Here is an 18,488-nt window from a genome sequence, read left to right on the forward strand (position 1 = left end):
GTATTTCTGATCAATATCCAAAACATTCCCCTCGTTCCAGCATCCAAACATTATACTGACACCCAGATACAAATCCCTTGTTAAAATGGGATTCTACATTCTTCCAAATCCACTTACAAAAATGTAACTATCTCCCCAAACGTTTTTTTTTTAAAAAGGGAAAACCCTGACAGAGGGTTGTCAAGTCATATAATAAAAATTCTGGTTATTGTAACAAACTGAAATTTTAACCTAAAATGACGACTGCAACACTAGTTAATGTATGAGCACAATTTTTACTGTGCTAATGCTTCATTCCAAAAGCAAAACTCACTGTATAAAAAAATGCTACATGAACTTTTAACTAGGAACAAATTTGCTCATTTCCTGCTCAACTGTCACTAATCTTAACACACAACCCCAATAAAAATCATAAATGCGTAGGCTTCAAGGAGATCTTGAAACATTTGCCTGAGGAAGGAGAAAATCTCCGAAAGCTTGTGAATTTAAAATAAAATTGCTGGACTATAACTTGGTGTTGTAAAATTGTTTACAATAAAAATCTACTGAGCAGTACCATTATTAAAAGTCAGAAATGCTCTAACTGCACCCTTTTTATTCATTTCTCAAGCCTCTCCAAATACTCCGCACTTTAATTTCAATTAATTTCTGCAACGTACTTGCTGTTTTCTGTCTCTATATCCCCGTAGGAAGGACTGAATAATAACTGCGTTCCTCTGCCTTCGTCTTTCTTCCTGAAGAGAAGAAATAAATGTTTAACAAGTCTGTTCTACAAATTTTGCTGCTTCATATTTCCTCAGTGCTCAATTCTTCACAACAGAATTTGGCTTCATTGAGATAAGTGAGAACAGAGCCTGCACTGCTCAAGGGACCAACAATTAGGTCCATCTACAAGGTCCATCTTCATCGTGCTGCCCTCTACATCAAGGAGAATATAGTGGAAAAGGGGACAAAGAGATAATTCACAAAGTATTCTCGTGCCATCACCAGCAAACCTTTCAGAGCAAATCAATGTTTTGAAGAAAATCCATAAGCACATGCATGCATATTTATATCTTGATTATAAACTGTAAATCACAATGTACTAAACATCTCCATTGTCCTGGCTTCAGTGGGGGAACATAAGTAGCATGCAGAGTGTCTGCTGGGAATTCCCAGTTTTACAGTCCATCACTTCTTTCTTTTCTTTCTCTTGCTTTGGGAATCAAACGTGCATCCTCCAGTAGTAGTGGACTCAAATGGGTGCTCCAGCATTTCCATTTGGTCTTAATCAGTTTCATTAATTTTGTTCAGCAAACCTAAGTTTCACAATGCACGGTACCTCTCATCTACCAAAAACAGTTTGGGAAGATGTCAGTGGGAGGTGAAAAGAATTATTGACTATTTATTAAACTATGGAGACTGAAATAAACACTTTTAATGGAACATCCTAAGACAACCGCCACAGCAACAGAGTGAACAACCAGCCATTAAACCAAAGTTCAAATCCCAATCTTGATCACCACCTGCATTTGGGCTTTCTCTTTGGGGGGCGTCTCGGTTGTGCTGTCTGGGAAAGTAAAGGAAACTGGAGATAAACAATGGTCAGTATGGACACGTTGGGCACTAAATTGGGCCATGTAGCGCCTATTGTTTTGGCGCCACACGGCCTCTCTGACATCCAAGACGGCATCTTGGATGTGCACGCACGTTTCCAGCATGACATGCGCCGGACGCCATCTTGGTATAGGAGTTAGTGCATGCGCAAATACCGAACACTGGAAGCATGTAAAGTAGAGAGAAAACGCGTGCGGTGTGCAATGCTGATTTAAAGTGATGACATCATTTGGACCTTAACGCTCAACTCAACACACAGTCTTAACCCCAACCATCTGAACGTGTCTTACAGTGCCTAAAGGACCCTCCACCAGCGCTATTTAAAAGGTATTGCAGGTTAGTAGCTAGAGTATTGCTTCTGGTTGCTGGTGGAGTAGGAAATGTTTTTTGAAGCTCCCTATTCTTATTGAGAGTTACTAGACTACACTTGAGAGTTGTTTGGTAGGTACTGCCTTACGGTTCGGAAAGTTACAACCGTGGTTGAACAACATTCCTGGCAACCATGGGCGGTCTGCTAGGGCTCCCGCTGGGCATTGAGCACGACTGGGAGCATGCAGAGAGGCCACGCACAGCAGGTCAAGCTGCGAGGAGATGGACGACAAGGAGGCGCAGGGCACTGAGCAGGAGGCCCTACCGGGACCAATTCTCTTACCTCAACATGACCGAGGAGGATTGCATCCAACGCCCAAGGTTCACCAAGGAAGCCGTGACCGAGATCTGTCAACTGGTGCGGCCACAACTGCAACCTCACAGCAGGGCAAGGACAGCACTGCCTGTGGCTATGACACTGAATTTCTACGGCTCAGGAGCATTTCAGGCCTCTGCTGGCGACATGTGCAACATCTCGCAGTATGCAGTGCACTGCTGCATAAGGGAGGTCACAGATGCATTGTACCACATGAAGAACAGGTTCATTACCTTCCCTCTCCACAGAGGCAAGCAGAATGAGCGAGCACGACGGTTCGCCTGCATTGCTGGCTTCCCCATGGTGCAGGGTGCCATTGACTGCACGCATATTGCCCTGCGTGCCCCACATATCAACTCAGCCGTCTTCGTCAACCGAAAGGCTTCCACTCCCTCAACATACAGCTGGTGTGCGACCACACGCATCAAATCATGGCAGTCGATGCCCGCTACCTTGGGAGCAGTCACGACACCTTCGTCATGCAGCAGTCCAACGTGCCAGCTACCTTTCACCCGCGCAGCAAGTCAAAGGCTGGCTACCGGGCAACAAGGGCTATCCCCTCATGACATGGCTCATGACACCAGTCAGGAAATCACGCACACGTGCACAGCAGGCCTATAATGAGAGCCATGCTGCCACACACAACATCGTAGAACACACCATAGGCCTCCTCAAACAACACTTCCACTTCCTGGACCAGTCTGGAGGAGCCCTGCAGTACTCCCGAATGGGTGAGCAGATTTGTGGCTGTATGCTGTATGCTGCACAACCTTGCCATCATGAGGGACCAGCACTTGTCACCAATGATTGGAGAAGACCCTGAGCCAGAAGTGGAGGAGGAGGAGGAAGAGGCTGAGGAGGAGGGGGGGGTGGAGCGGAAGAGGAAGTGGAGGAAGACGCAAGGTGCAACAGAAACCACTCGGCTTGTCTGAAAGGGCTCAGCGTGCTCCCCTGAACTGTGCCCACTATCAATGTGAACTACATCCCCAACTCAACAGTCCTACCTTTCTGCTCCCACAAGACAATCAAATCGCCCTCCATCTGATTACACATTGGTTTCCCTCTCAGCTCATTGCATAAATAAAAACCACCAAATGCAAAATTAAAGTCTCATTTATCAATGAATAAATGAAATTATGCAAACATAACAGAATTATTCACCCTTGCGCATTCCCTTACCGCCTTTTGTTCGTGTGCCTTTACCGATCCTAGTGCTCCTACAAGGTGCTTCCCCAGTGGCCAGAGCATGAGTGGTGGGAGGCTGCTGGCCTTCAATGGAGGAGCGTGCAGATGGCCTAGGAGGGAGACCTCAAGCAGCTCTGAGCTGGGACAGCCCGGCTTCAGACTGCACCAGCTCAGCTTGGGCTGCAGCAGTCTGGCCTGGCTGACCGAGGGGAAACAACAGGGGCACTGGCAGAGTGATAGGGGTGGGAACAGTAAGGCAGTCATCCTGAGAGAGGACAGCAGGTCCGACTGCCATGGCACCACTGCCACTCGCACAGGGCAGCGCCTCAGCAATCCTGGTAATCAGCTGGAGAACGGATTGCTGGAGTGCTGTGACGCCCTGGAAGCGCGCTCCACAGTGGTCCCCAGAGCCACGAAAGCAGCAGTCTGAGCTTCTAAAGCAGCAGTCCGAGCTCCAAATGCAGCAGTCAGACCTTGGATGGCAGATGTTTGTGCTACAATGGAAGCTGTGACATCAGTCATCAGAAGCTGCATCATGGTGGGTTCCACAGGTGCGCTGATGGAGGTGACCACCCGTTCCATGCTGGAAAGGATGGGCTCCAAGCTCTGACAAAGCCCGGTGCCAAGTTGGAGCTGGACTCCTCCATGCCCCTTCTCATTGTGCGCAGGCTTTCTGGCAGGCTTTCCAGGGCCCCAAGCATTTGGTGGTGTGTGCCCATCAGCCGTCTTCTGTAGCCTGGCCCATCGAAGTCCTCATCTGACTCCTCTGCAGCAGAGCTAGTGAGCGACCTCACCCTCCGGTATCCATTCCCCCTGCCCCGGCTCCTACGCACTTGTGCTCGGTGTCTCACCACGTGCAGATCCCTCCTCTAACTTAGCCTCTAAAGGATGCGCAGTCTCAGTCTCTGAGCTGGTGGAAGCAAGTGTCAATCGAGTGATGGTGTGGCTTCAGTGTCCTCCTCGGATCGTGCCGCCACGTGTTTTTGGGTATCTGCAACGACAAAGGGAAACAGGTTGAGTTGTGGAGTGGGGAGAGGAGCAAGTAAGACGTGCGTGCTGACAGCATCTGCAGCACGTGAGTCAGAGAAGATTATGGGAGGAGGGAGATCCGGGAAAGGAGAAGGAGCATTAGATATGCAGAGACCCCTTCATCGGGACCTCCAGCGCGGCATGTTGTCACGGCTGCAGCGACGGCCCGCCCAATGATCCGAAGCACTGTCTCCTCTAGGGGATTGAGGATGTGTAAGCGTGCCCATCTACTCTCAGGTCCCTCTTGCTGCCGGCTGTTATGCGCCACCTTCTCCTGCAAGACAGAGGACAGTGTGTGAGTGAGTATCCTGCAAGGTGTGTGGGTGATATGTCTGTCGTGGTCAAATAGCTGCCAGTTTGTGTGACCTATGAGTGGTGATTGTGTGGCCTGTAAGTGTGGTACTATGTGCAAGTGAGAAGCAGCATGCCGAGTGCAGCGTTGCGTATGGATGGGCAGTGTTTGGTGGTGGGACACGGAGTGAGATGCGTGGAGCAGTGGTGCAGTTGGTAGAATGTGCCACTTGACACTTGCATTCACTCACCTTGACCACTCGTGTCAAATCATTGAACTTCTTTCAGCACTGCACCCACGTGCGTGGTGCAATGCTCCTGGCGATGACTTCCTGCGCCACTGCCACTGCGGAGCTGCACTCTGGAGGGTCTCCTGCCACCCTGCGCGTACATGTTGGCCTTCCTTTCATCCACCCCTTCCACCAGGGCAACATCGGAGAAGCATGGAGCCCTCTCTCGTGCCAGTGCTGCTATCCTCGTGGCCATCTTTCCCTTCTCCAAGTAAGCTGTGTACCTGCCATTTCAATTGTGCTCCTGCACTTTTAAGAGGTGCAGGCGGCTGATGACATGCGCTGTGCACGCCCCATTTCCAACTTCCTCATTCTCCATGCAGCCTCTCAGCAGCGCGGGTAGTGCTGGCTACACAGAGATATCATGGTAAGTAGCAAGCAGCACGGAGATCACATGCCATCGGGCGCGGGGTACTAGTGCATCATGCTACCCCCGCCCGAAAACGGCTCTTATCAAATTTTTACCCCTATAACAGTGCACCAATAGCTGATTTTATATCGGTTTAGTTGTGTGCGATTGTCAGCGGTTCTTAACATGTCTCACGCAGCTGGTAGAAGTAAAAGCTTGCCAGATTCTCCAAGGTAACTGGTGGGTCTTCCCAATAGACAGGGCTTTGAGAATCCAAGCTTATTTTGGGGTTGCCACTGGCTACTCACGTGTCAGGACCTGGCAGCACTAGCATATAACAAGCAGCTTAAATGATGAAGCAGCTAGATGGACCAAACTGCCTCAGTTCAACATTATTTGTTTTTCAGTTGCTACATTACTCAAGCAGACCTCCTGAAAGGACCGACAATCATATCCATCTACAAAGACTTCATCGAGCTGCCCTCTATACCAAGGAGAATATCGTGGGAAAAGGGACAGAGATAATTCACAAAGCAATAAAAATGCCCAAAAACAAAATTGCATATAATATTGAAAATTAACAAACTCAAAAAGAAACTTAATTTACCGTTTAAGAAAAGTCAAATATTTCTAACAAAACACAGAACCAGGGACATCAATTATGTAAGTAATAAGAACATTAAACTTGAAAAAAAATAAAATTACCACTAGTGGGCTGCAAATTATAACAGCAACTGAATCAGAAAAGGTGCAGGAAGTATCGTCCCAACATTTGCGATCAAGATTCCAGGGAAAGGCAGCTAATTCTTGGAATCATTGCATGCATCAGTAATTTTACTTTAATTCACCAGTACTGTAATTTTTTTTTTAAACAAGTGTTTTAAATCAAAATATAATTGTTAATGAAACAGAATAGAAAACTATGCCTAAGGGAAAGCTTGTTCGAAGTACAAGATAAGGAAAATGATGTGTCATTGCTAAAGTATCGTGAAGTGAATGCTGTCTTGAAATTGGCTAAAACTATTAGTTTGGATCAATAACTAAGGACTTCCTCTACAAAGTAAAAAAAGTCAAGATACCAGAAATTATTTCAACATATTAGGGCATAAGGGTCTCAAACATAAATAACCACTGAAAAGCATCTATCAGTTAGTTAACGGTCTTAGCCAGAGTTAAAGGGTCACAAAAAAAGTCTAGCGCTAGAAATGGCCACAATCAGCCCATTACACAGCTTGGGTGTTCGTGGATTAGAATGAACCTCGGCCAAATTTAAGATAAGTGTGAGGTGGTGCATTTTGGTAGGAAGAATAAGGCAGCCACATACTCCTTGGAAAATAACAGTTTAAATGGGGTAGAAGAGCAAAGGGATCTAGGGGTGCAGATACCACAAATCTCAAAAAGGAACTCAGGTTAATAAGGCCATAAAAAAGCAAACAAAGCACTGGGGTTCATTTCTTGAAGGATAGAATTGAAAAGCAGAGAAGTTATGTTAAACTTATATAGAGCCTTGGTTAGACCACACTCGGGAGTACTGTGAAGAGTTTTGGCCTCCATATTAATGAAAAGGATATGAAGGCACTGGAGAAGGTGCAAAAGAGATTTACAAGGATGATACCAGAACAGAGAGGTTATAACAATTAGGAAAGGCTGAACAGACTGGGGCTCTTTTCTTTAGAAAAAAGGCTGAGAGGTGACCTAATAGAGGTCTTTAAAATTATGAAAGGATTTGATAGGGTAGACGTAGAGATGTTGTTTCCATTTGTGGGGGTGACCAAAATTAGGGGCCATAAATATAAGATAGTCACTATTAAATCCAAGAGGGAATTCAGGAGAAACTTCTTTACCCATAGAGTGGTTAGAATGTGGAACTTGCTACCACAAGGAGCAGTTGAGGCGAATAGCATAGGTGCATTTATGGGGAAGCTAGATAAACACATGAGGGAGAAAGGAATAGAAGGATATGTTGATACCGTTAGATGAAGTAAGGTGGAGCATAAACACCGGCACGGACTAGTTGGGCCGAATGGCCTGTTTCTGTACTGTACATTCTATATTAGAACATTTTAACTTGAATAAGTCCCATAAAACAAGATTTGTAAACATATTTCTTGTGTTTTTGCAATTCTAGGGACATTTTTTTTTAAATAAGGTTTGTTGACATTCTCCACATTGTGTTCTGCAATTACAACATTGAGATGATTTTAGGTTCAGTGTTTGCTTTACAATAATTTTTGCAAAACATTCATAACCACGAATTGTTTCAAATCCATATTTTTGACTCTCAACGAGAATTGCCTTTCCATTGTCTACCTGTCTTCCAATTCATAAACATTAATCACACACACAAAATACTCAGGTCAGAGGAATTCATATTAGAACTGGTTGCAAGTTATGACCAGTTGCCAGAAAATAGTTGAATTTTCTATTAATACAATTGCAAGCTCAAGTCTTGGGCAGTGTAATTTAGCTTTGCTGGGTGGCAGTGCAGATGACAAAAATGCCGAACATACAAGTTCAGCTACTGGAAGTTTGGTTTGATCATACAGCAAATGAAAATGTATTTGATCTATTAAACTGAACTGTATTTTACAATATCAGAAAGTACTAGAGAACTGCAATTCTGTTTATTGCTCTGTCAAATCCACAGGTCACTTCAGTAAACCAAGGACAAATACTTTAATAGTGCCATAAAACTGCATTTTATTATACTCAAGGCTATAGTCATTAACCCGTGCATTTATTGGAAGTCAGTGTCTGGATTTTCAAATCAGTAACTCAGCATTTCAATATGAAAGCTAAAACAGTGCAAGACAAAATGTTTATCAGAAGAAAAACCACATACACATTACAACGGCAACTAACAGGGGAAAAAAAATGTATCAATGTTTATAAGAAGCAGAGGTAAAAGGTGACAAGTCCCAACTGCCCTATTGACAGTGATACTGATTGTCTGGGTTTAGTCTCAAAGAAAGCCTGCTTGTGGTAGGCATTGCCATTCCCAAAATCCGTCAGTATCACCTTCAGAAGATGAAGGATTAGGGGAAAAAAAAATAAAAGAATAAAATAACTTCTGTTGGAGGACTGGGTGGCACACTGGATCGGCACAATGTCCTTTAAAAGGAAGACAAGCAATAGAATCCAGCGCAGTAAAATTGAATAAAAGCTTTTTCTTCTTTGCTGGCTCAAAGTTCTTAGCAGCACAAAAATACCCATAATTTGGGACAGACAGTTTAAGAAAGGCCATTAAGAGTGGTTGGTGTGAGAAAATGAGGTGGGGAGGGAGGGGAGGGGGGGGGATTATATTGGTCCTCTACTGGGTGCTTACAGGAGACTGAGACAGAATCCAGGTGCGTGACTCTGTATCTTGCCATGCTATAGCCTCCATCTGACCTGGGAATGCTCAGTAATGGCATGGTGTGTCAAAAGTGGAAAGGTGTTGTGTTTGGTTGCCTAGCATTGACATGTTTTACATTGATAAGCATAAAGTTATAGCTTTTGTTCATTAAGAGTTCTAACTTATATATATCTTTTCTTCCTTTTCAGGTTGCTTTGCACTATCTGCAATTTCTGATATACTGCACCACTTATTACGGTGTTAAAACAAAAAAGTTTAAAATGCTCATTCAGCAGCATTTCTTTTTTGTACCCAGTTGTTGACACTAACAAAAATGATTATGGCAAAATCTGAATATGTACTAATTTACAAACATTCCAATCTGCATTTATTGTAGGATAATGTTACTATAAGGGGGTAGGGTCTTTTATAAAATTAAAAAGTAAAAATTCACTGTACAAATGTTACCAAATGCATACCATTGTTCATTTTAAATCAATGTGAATGAAATCTCAATTTACCTCTCGCTTTCGTCTTTCTTCCTGGGTTCGATGCAGCAGTGAAGCTTTTTCTTCCTTCAAAAAGATTTAGAAAAATTATTAGTTTTGTAAGTAACTATGTTCCCACTGCCCAGCACCTCTGTAGTTTACAAACCTCTGTACAGTATAGGACTTAATCAGCAATTGGAGTTAAATCAGCCAAAAACGAAGACAACTCAATACAAGCTACTTTTGCACACCTTTCAGGTGATCAGAGTGGCATTGCAAGAAATAAAACAAAACCATCTAAATATGGAGCAGAACAACCAAACTCCACAGCAAGCCATTACTTCTGAGAGGCAACATAATTCAGCTACTTACTCAGATCCCCTGCTACTGAAAGATCAACAAAGCACCACATAAGGAATCTTGCAAACATCACAGCAAGTTCTATGATTCAAGACGGTGACAGATTACAACAACAACTATTATGGCAAGTGAAACTGAATAACCAAAAGGTGGTCAACACAAATCAACTACCTTCAACTAACATGCAGCCAAATACCAATACACACACTTGCAGACAAACTAAACATAATTTTCAGTATTTGTGGCTACAGCCAAGAGGAAAATAAGCAACAGAATATAACTCCACATATTTTACATAGTTTACAATAAGCACAGACTCTCACTTTTCTAAAATACAATTAATAAAATCAGTTCTTGATCAGTGGCACTACTACATATATATAAAAATTCATTAAAGAGAAGAGAATAGTGCCAGGAGGGCTGGCACACAGCTAATGTTATTCCTGTATTTAAAAAGGGAGATAGAACAAGTCCAGAGAACTATAGACCAGTTAGCTTAACATCGGTGGTAGGAAAGATAATGGAATCTTTACTCAAAGATGTAATAGAAAGACATCTAGAGAACGAAAATATAATAAAGAATAGTGAGCAGGGATTTCAGAAGGGAAAGTCATACTTGACCAACCTTACTGAATTCTTTGAAGTAGTAACAGAGTAGACAAGGATAATGCAGCAGATGTAATATATATGGATTTTCAAAAGACCTTCAGCAAGGTACCACATTATAGACTCATGGCTAATGTTAGAGCATGTGGAGTCAAAGGACAAGGAGCAGAATGGATAGTAAATTGGCTACAAAAAAGAGTGGAGCTATGGGTCACTGCTCAGACTGGCAAATGGTGGGAAGTAGTGTTCCACAAGGATCAGTGCTGGGATCACTGCTGTTCACAATTTACATTAACGATTTGGATTCAGGAATAGTAAGTACAATTTCAAAATTTGCAGACTACACCAAATTGGGGGGGGGGGGGGGTGTACTTAATACAAGGGAAGAGTATGTCAAAATGCAAGAGGACATTAATAAACTTGCAGAATGGGCATGTAATTGGCAAATGAATTTCAATATGGATAAGCGTGAGGCGGTGCATTTTGGAATGAAGAATAAGGAGGACACATACTGCTTGGATAATAAGAGTCTAAAGTCTAAACAGGATAGAATCCTCCGGGACGGGAAGTATGCGGTGTGCTTTCTGCAAGAAACCCACACCGTTCTGGGAAACGAGGCCACGTGGATCCTGGAATGGCAGGGGGGGGGGGGGGGGGGGGGGAGGGGTCTACTTGAGTCACCTCGCCAGCGCTTCGAGCGGGGTGGCCATCTTGTTGGCCCCGACTTTTCAGCCAGAGATCTTGGGGGTTAAGGAGCTGGTGCCAGGCCGCTTGTTCCATGTAGCCCTTCGCCTCAGGGACGTGCCACTTCACCTGGTGAACGTGTACGCCCCTATACCGGAGCTGAGCAAGCGAGCTTCTTTGAAGAAGTGTTCACTTACCTGAAATACGTCAACGCCGGCGAGTGCACTGTCCTCGGGAGGGGGTGGGGGGATTTTAACCGTACCCTCAAGGCGAGGGACCGCTCCGGTCCCCTGCACTGCCGGCGGCGAAGTTGAGGGACCTGGTCGGGTCCTTCGACTTGGTGGACGTCTGGCAGAATCTCCATCCCGACTCCAGCCAATTCACCTTTGTGGGGGCTGGAGGAGGGAGCTCCAGAATTGACCGCCTGTACGTTTCGCGGGCGTAAGCCTCCTGCGTCCCGTCGGCCTCCACGCGGCCGGTGTCGTGCTCGGACCACCACCTGGTGTGGATGGAGCTTGCTCTGCTCCGCGCTCGGGTGGGGTCTGCGTATTGGCACTTTAACAACCGGCTGCTGGAGGACACGTGCTTCCAGGACTCGTTCCATCGATTCTGGACCGACTGGAGAAGGAAGCAGGGAGGCTTCTCCTCCTTGAGGCTATGGCGGGACGTGGGCAAGGCTCACGTCTGTCTCTTCTGTCAAGAGTATTGAGGGGGTCGACCAAGAGGCGGGAGTCCGAGGTCAGGGGGTTGGAGCAGGAGGTGCTTGGCCTGGAGTCCCATCTCAGTCAAGCCGCCAAGGATCCGGCCCTGCGGCTGGCGTACGAAGAGAAGAAGGGCGCTCTGAAGGACGTGCAACCGGTCGGGTTCCGAGGAGCATACGTGAGGTCGCGGCTCCAGCTCCTTCAGGACCTGGACCGCGGCTCCCCCTTCTTCTACTCGCTGGAAAAGCAGCGGCGGGGGGGGGGGGGGGGGGGGGGGGTCGGTAAGCAGCTCCTTACGCTGCTGGCCGACGACGGGTCCCTCGTCTCGGACCCGGAGGGGGTCAGTGCCCGGGCACGGTCCTACTATGAGGCTCTGTTCTCTCCGGATCCGTCCAGCGAGGAAGCGCACAGAGTTTTGTGGGAGGACTTGCCGAAGGCCAGCCCGGAGGGCGCCGACCGGCTGGACGCTCCGCTAAGTCTGGCAGAGCTGACCGGTGCCCTCCACCAGCTCTCTAGGGGGAAATCCCCGGGCTGGACGGACTGACCGTAGAATTCCTCAAGACCTTCTGGGACGTCCTGGGGGGGCAACTACGCACGGGTCCTGGGGGAAAGTCTGGCGAACGGGGAGATGCCCCTATTGTGACGCAGGGTCGTCATCCTGCTGCCGAAAGGGGATCGCCGTCACCTTAAAAACTGGCGCCCGGTCTCCCTCCTCAGCACGGATTATAAGGTCTTTGCTAAGGCGATGTCTGCTCGCCTTGGCACCGTGCTGGCCCACATGATCCACCCTGACCAGTCCTACATGGTCCCGGGCCGGAGAATCCACGATAACATCCACCTGGTCCGGGACCTGATCCACCATTCCCAGAGGGCTGGTCTGTCAGTCGCCTTCCTTTCCCTGGATCAGAAGAAGGCATTCGATAGGGTGGATCACGAGTACTTATTCTGGACTCTGCGCACTTTCGGGATCGGGCGCATTTCGTCGCCCGGATTAGACTTCTGTATGCTGCTGCGGAGTGTCTGATTAAGGTTAACGGATCCTTGACGGCACCTCTTCGTTTCGGGAGAGGAATGTGTCAGGGATGCCCCATGTCCGGCCAATTATACACCGTCTGCGTGGAGCCTTTCCTGCGCCTCTTGCGGAAGAGGTTGTCGGGACTGGCTCTGCGTGATCACGGATCCCATTGACTTGCGGAGGATGCGCAAGTGCCAAAAGGTGTACGCTGCCGCGTCCTCCGCAAGGATCAACTGGGAGAAATGTTACGGACTCCTGGTGGGTCAGTGGCGGGCAGACTCCCTGCCGGAGAAGCTACAAACTTTTGCCTGGAGCACCTCGCACCTCCGGTACCTGGGAGTCTACCTTAGCCCTGCCGAGGAAGCCTGGCCAGCGAACTGGCAAGAGCTGGAGGTCAAAGTCACCGCTCGCCTAGGGCACTGGACAGGTCTGCTCCGAGTGTTATCCTACAGGGGTCGAGTGTTGGTCATAAACCAGCTGGTGGCCGCAATGTTGTGGTACCGGTTGGTCACTTTGATCCCTCCTCCTGAGTTTGTCGCCAAGATTCAGAAGAAGCTCGGCGACTTCTTCTGGGCCTAAAGGATGCACTGGGTCGCTGCTGCGGTCCTGAGTCTCCCGTCTAGGGAGGGCGGTCAGGGGCTGGTGTACGTCCGCGCCCAGGTGGCGACTTTCCGCCTTCGGACCCTGCAGCGATACCTGTACGTTGAGGATCCTCCTAGATGGCGTGCGCTGGCGAAGTATTTCTTCCGCCGGCTGCACAGCCTGAACTATGACACGCAGCTCCTGTTTATCACGTTGCCGGGCGGCCGCATGTCTTTGCGGGAGCTGCCTGTCTTTTACCAGGATCTGATCAGGGTCTGGAATATGGTTGCCTCCTGCCGGTGCTCTCCCGTCGGGGGTGGCGGCCATCCTGCAGGAGCCGCTGCTCAGGAATCTGCTCCTCCGTGGTATTGGCTTCGGCAGCACGCGGCTGACGGAGGAGAGGGTCCTAGTCAGTAAGATAACCAGAGTCAGGGATGTCCTGGATGGGGGAGGGGCAGGCTGGATGGCGCCAGGGACACCGGCTGCACGGATGTCCTTGCGCCGTGTCTGGAATGCGGCCACCGCCATCCGGGCGTTGAAAATGACACTCAGCCTTGACTCCACTCGGTGCGTGGAGGAGGCTCAAGCGTGTGGAGCCATCCTGTCCGATCTGGCCCCCGTTCGGACGGAATTCCTCATCGGCATCAGGCCCCAAAACCTCCCTCGGAGGGCTGTGCCTCACAACTTGAGCCGTCTCTCAGAAATTCCCTCCGTGCCATTTCACTCTGCGCGGAGGGATTTCCTGTACGGGCTGTTCCTGCACACTCTCCACTTCCTTGCCCTCGTCTCTCGCCCGGACACGCCCTGGCGTACCATCCTGCCGTCCAGCGGAGGCCCCCAGTGGAGGGTTCTCTACTTGGGGAACCTCCCGTGTGCCATTGGGGACCTGGGGTGGAGAGTGTTGCATGGAGCAGTCACGACCAACAGGCGTTTACGCCATTTCACGGACTCCCAGGCCGCCTGCAATTTCTGCGGCCTGGATGAGTCAGTGTTTCATTTGTTCACAGGGTGTGGGAGGCTGCAGCCCCTGTTTGACTATTTAAGGGGGCTGCTCCTCAAGTTCTGGCTGCACTTCAGTCCCACGCTCCTGATCTTTGGCCGCCTGGTGAGGGGGAGGGGGAGGGGGGGCGGGCAGGTCGGTGGATGTCCTCGTGGGCCTGTCCAAGGTGGCTATCCACAGGTCCAGGTTAGACGTGGCCCGTGGGGGCGGTCGCTCCGACTGTATGCCTCTCTTCCACGGAATTCTCCGTGCCCGCTTGGCCCTGGAGAGGGAGTGTGCGGTGTCTGCCGGTACGCTTGAGACTTTCCGCGACCAGTGGGCACCGCAGGGGCTGGAGTGCATCCTGGACCGAGATAATAAAATTATAATTTGAGGCTTATTTTTGGGTTTTTTTGATTTACTGCACATAAATACACCCTAACCACCCCCCCCCTTATAAAAGGGGGGACCTAAAACGAAAAAAAAGAAAAAAAGGATAGAGGAGCAAAGAGATCTAGGGGTACAGATACACAAATCACTAAAAGTAGCGACGCAAGATAATAACACCATTAAAAAGGCAAACCAAGCACTAGGGTTCATTTCTAGAGGGATAGAATTGAAAAGCGAAGTTATGTTAAACTTTTTTTTAATATTTATTTCTTGAAAAAAAACCACCCCTGCAGACTCCCTCCTTCCCATCCTACCATCCCTCCCTCTCATGTTAAACTTGTATTGAATCATGGTTAGACCACACTTGGTGTTAATTATATCTATGTGATTTATAGCAATTAGTGTTAATTGTATTCAGGTGGTACGTATCAATTGGGAACTCTCTTGTATCCATTTATAAGAGAGCTGATTGAGGGTGTGGTGCTCTGTGAATAAAAGCTGGGAAGCAACTCAAGACTAGTCTCTTGTATTCTATCCTTCACCACCTGGTTATTCAAGTTATAACATGGTAGCAGAGATTGGAAACTTTGATTATTTTTTGGATTTAAAACAAAACTTGGAAGCCTAGTGGCCATTGTGGAAAATGGCAGAAAGCAAGTTTAAATTGTTGAGGTATGATTTCCCTCTGATGTTCTGAGTTTGAACCGCATGATCAGTGGAAGAATGAGGTTGATATGTGGACACTGATTACTACTCTGCCAAAGAGAAAACAAGGCACAGCCTTGGTGTTTTATTATTTGTTCATGGAATCTGGGTGTCGCTAGCAAGGCCAGCATTTATTGCCCATGAGAAGGTGGTGAGCTGCCTTGAACTGCTGCAGTCTGTGTGGTGAAGGTTCTCCCACAGTGCTGCTAGGTATGGTGTTGAGGATTTTAACCCAGTGCTGAAGGAACAGTGATATATTTCCAAGTTGGGATGGTGTGTGACTTGGAGGGGAATGTGCAGATGGTGGTGTTCCCATGTGCCTGTCCTTGTCCTTCTAGGTGGTAGAGGTTGCAGGTTTGGGAAGTGCTGTCGAAGAAGCCTTGGCGAGTTGCTGCAGTGCATCCTGTGGATGGTACACACTGCAGCTGCTGTGCGCCGGTGGTGAAGGGAGTGAATGTTTAGGGTGGTGGATGGGGTGCCAATCAAGCGGGCTGCTTTGTCCTGGATGGTGTTGAGCTTCTTGAGTGTTGTTGGAGCTGCACTCGTCCAGGCAAGTGGAGAGTATTCCATCACACTCCTGACTTGTGCCTTGTAGATGATGGAAAGGCTTCGGGGAGTCAGGAGGTGAGTCACTTGCTGCAGAATACCCAGCCTCTGACCTGCTCTTGTAGCCACAGTATTTATGTGGCTGGTCCAGTTAAATTTCTGGTCAATGGTGACCCCCAGGATGTTTATGGTGGGGGATTTGGCGATGGTAATGCCAGTGAATGTCAAGGAGGTGGTTCGATGCTCTTGTTGGAGATGGTCAATGTCTGGAGTGAATGTTACTTCGTGAATGAAGTAAAAAGTAGGATTTTTTTTTTTTTTTTTGAGGTGGATGCAGATCTCTTGGATAATTAAGGTTTTACCTTTTTCTAATAGAATTTTTAGATCAAATCTACAAGAAAGATGACCTGTTGAGTGCCTACAAGATCTGGTCACCATTACAGATTTTGGAAAACTGACATTCATTCATTGATTGGAAGAGTATATCATGGAACATTGTTGACCTTTTGTACAAATTGAGAATCTCTGGATCGGTAGTAGTGTTTTAAATTACTACATTGTGCTAAGATGTCTCAAATGGACGGGCAACTGGTCGTAACTGGCACCCAGTTCTTGGAAAAGGAGGCTTTGTTGGATTAAATGTCTGCTGCCTTAAAAAAAATTCCGAGGGAAACCAGTCATTCCCTTCAGCCTTCATTGAACAATTGGGGAGTTCTGCTGTGATGCAAAGAATGGAAGATTGTATTGTTACCAGGTTTCGAAATGTTCCAGATACTAAACTCGGGTGCCAGTCCTGGTTTCAAAATTTGAGACCAGACGTAGGCATCAATATGGAAAGATTAAAGGCAGCCAAATCGGTGATGAAAACAGGTACAGCAAATCCAGTTATATCAACTGGAAGACAAAATTGGGACAGGAGTAACTGGCAAATGAATTCCAGGAATGCCCAAGGAGGAAGGGAGGGGGGGAAAAAAAAAAATCAGTAGATGCTTTAGATGTGACTAAGTATCATTGAGGCGAATTGCCCAGAGCAAAGATGCAGGTTCTTTGAAATGACGCACTAAGAAAGTAGCTCTAAGGATGAGGTTGAATATAATATGAACAGATTATACTGGTCACAAGGAGTTTTAATCCTGTGGTGAATGTATTAGTTGTGGATTCCTTTAATTGTGCAATGTTAGTGCATGTACTTTAACTGTATGCGGGGTAGATTGGTTAAAATGTTATCTTTATTCACTTTAGTGAGGATTGAAGCATAGTTAAGGAATCTCAAAGTTCTACATGTTTTAGGTTTGGAGATAACACCTTGAGGTCCTTGAGTGTGGTAATTCCATGCAAGATAGTTGGAGTAAGCCATTTTATAAGTAAGGATGTAGTCTCCAGTGAGACACCTATGCTTTTGGGTAAACCTTCCATTTTTAAAAAAGGCAAAAATGAAACTTCACATGGAACATGAAGCAATCATTTTTGGGAAATTGGTTTATTTGCAGTTTACCCAGTCAGGGCATTATTTTATCCCCTTAATAAAACCTGAGTTCTCATCAGTGTGTTAGGCAAATATTAATAGTAATAGGGAAGAGGAGGGGAAAAAAGTCTTAAAGCTACATAGACAATTTATCTTGTCAACATTTAAAGTTCTAGCTAAAAGATGCAGGTGTAGTTGATGAGGAATACATGTGGCTCATGGAAGAGATTAGTGAGAACTCTACCTTCTCAGAGGTAGAGACAGACATTGCCATGTCCTATTAGCATGTGACTTTAATGAGGTAGTTGCCATGGATCTAAAAAGGTATAGGACAAAGACAAATGTTTTCGTCTTCATATTTTACTGACCTGGCTGAGATTTAGTATTTCTACACTAATATATAGCAAGGTGGTTATTCTAGATAAAAGTGGATTTGGGACACCAGCAAAGTTTTTGAATGATAATGGAGGTGAATTCACTAACGTGGAGCTTAGTTATGAGAATAAGGTAACATTAAAAGGAGTAGGCCAAACACAATAAGATCATGGCTCATCTTCAACCTCAACTCTACTTTCCCGCTCAATCCCCAGAGTCCAAAAACCTATACCTCAGCCTTTAACATATGATTCTCTGAGTACTTATTCGGGACTCTGCGCGCTTTTGGGTTCAGGTCACATTTCGTCACCCAGATTAGACTTCTGTACGCTGCTGCGGAGTGTCTGATTAAGGTTAACTGATCCTTGACGACACCCCTTCGTTTTGGGAGAGGAGTGCGTCGGGGATGCCCCATGTCCGGCCAATTATACACCGTCTGCGTGGAGCCTTTCCTGCGCCTCTTGCAGAGGAGGTTGTCAGGACTGGCTGTGTGTGAAGGTCGTCCTTTCGGCTTGCGTTGACTACGTGCTCCTCGTGGTCACGGATCCCGTTGACTTGCGGAGGATGCGCAAGTGCCAAAAGGTGTACGCTGCTGCGTCCTCCGCAAGGATCAACTGGGAGAAACATTCCGGACTCGTGGCGGGCGGACTCCCTGCTGGAGGAGCTACAGCCTTTTGCCTGGAGTACCACGCACCTCCAGTACCTGGGAGTCTACCTTAGCCCTGCCAAAGAAGCCTGGCCGGCAAGAGCTGGAGGTCAAAGTAACTGCTCGCCTAGGGTGCTGGACAGGACTGCTCAGTGTTATCCTACAGGGATCGAGTGTTGGTCATAAA

At 47.1% G+C, this 18,488-nt stretch overlaps 1 protein-coding gene across 2 annotated transcripts in view; it reads right to left on the reverse strand.

Moving 5' to 3' along the window:
• Positions 1-18,488, reverse strand: part of ube3c (ubiquitin protein ligase E3C) — a 199,220-nt gene that overhangs the window by 166,869 nt on the left and 13,863 nt on the right. For both annotated transcript variants that reach the window (XM_068008212.1, XM_068008216.1), the window contains exons 3-4: positions 9,281-9,334; positions 660-734 (exon numbers count right to left, since the gene is read on the reverse strand). In XM_068008212.1, coding sequence (XP_067864313.1) covers positions 660-734; positions 9,281-9,334 — 129 coding nt within the window. The remainder of the gene's footprint in view (positions 1-659; positions 735-9,280; positions 9,335-18,488) is intronic.

The sequence above is a fragment of the Heptranchias perlo genome, chromosome 2 (genome assembly GCF_035084215.1).
Source record: "Heptranchias perlo isolate sHepPer1 chromosome 2, sHepPer1.hap1, whole genome shotgun sequence".
Taxonomy (NCBI): domain Eukaryota; kingdom Metazoa; phylum Chordata; class Chondrichthyes; order Hexanchiformes; family Hexanchidae; genus Heptranchias; species Heptranchias perlo.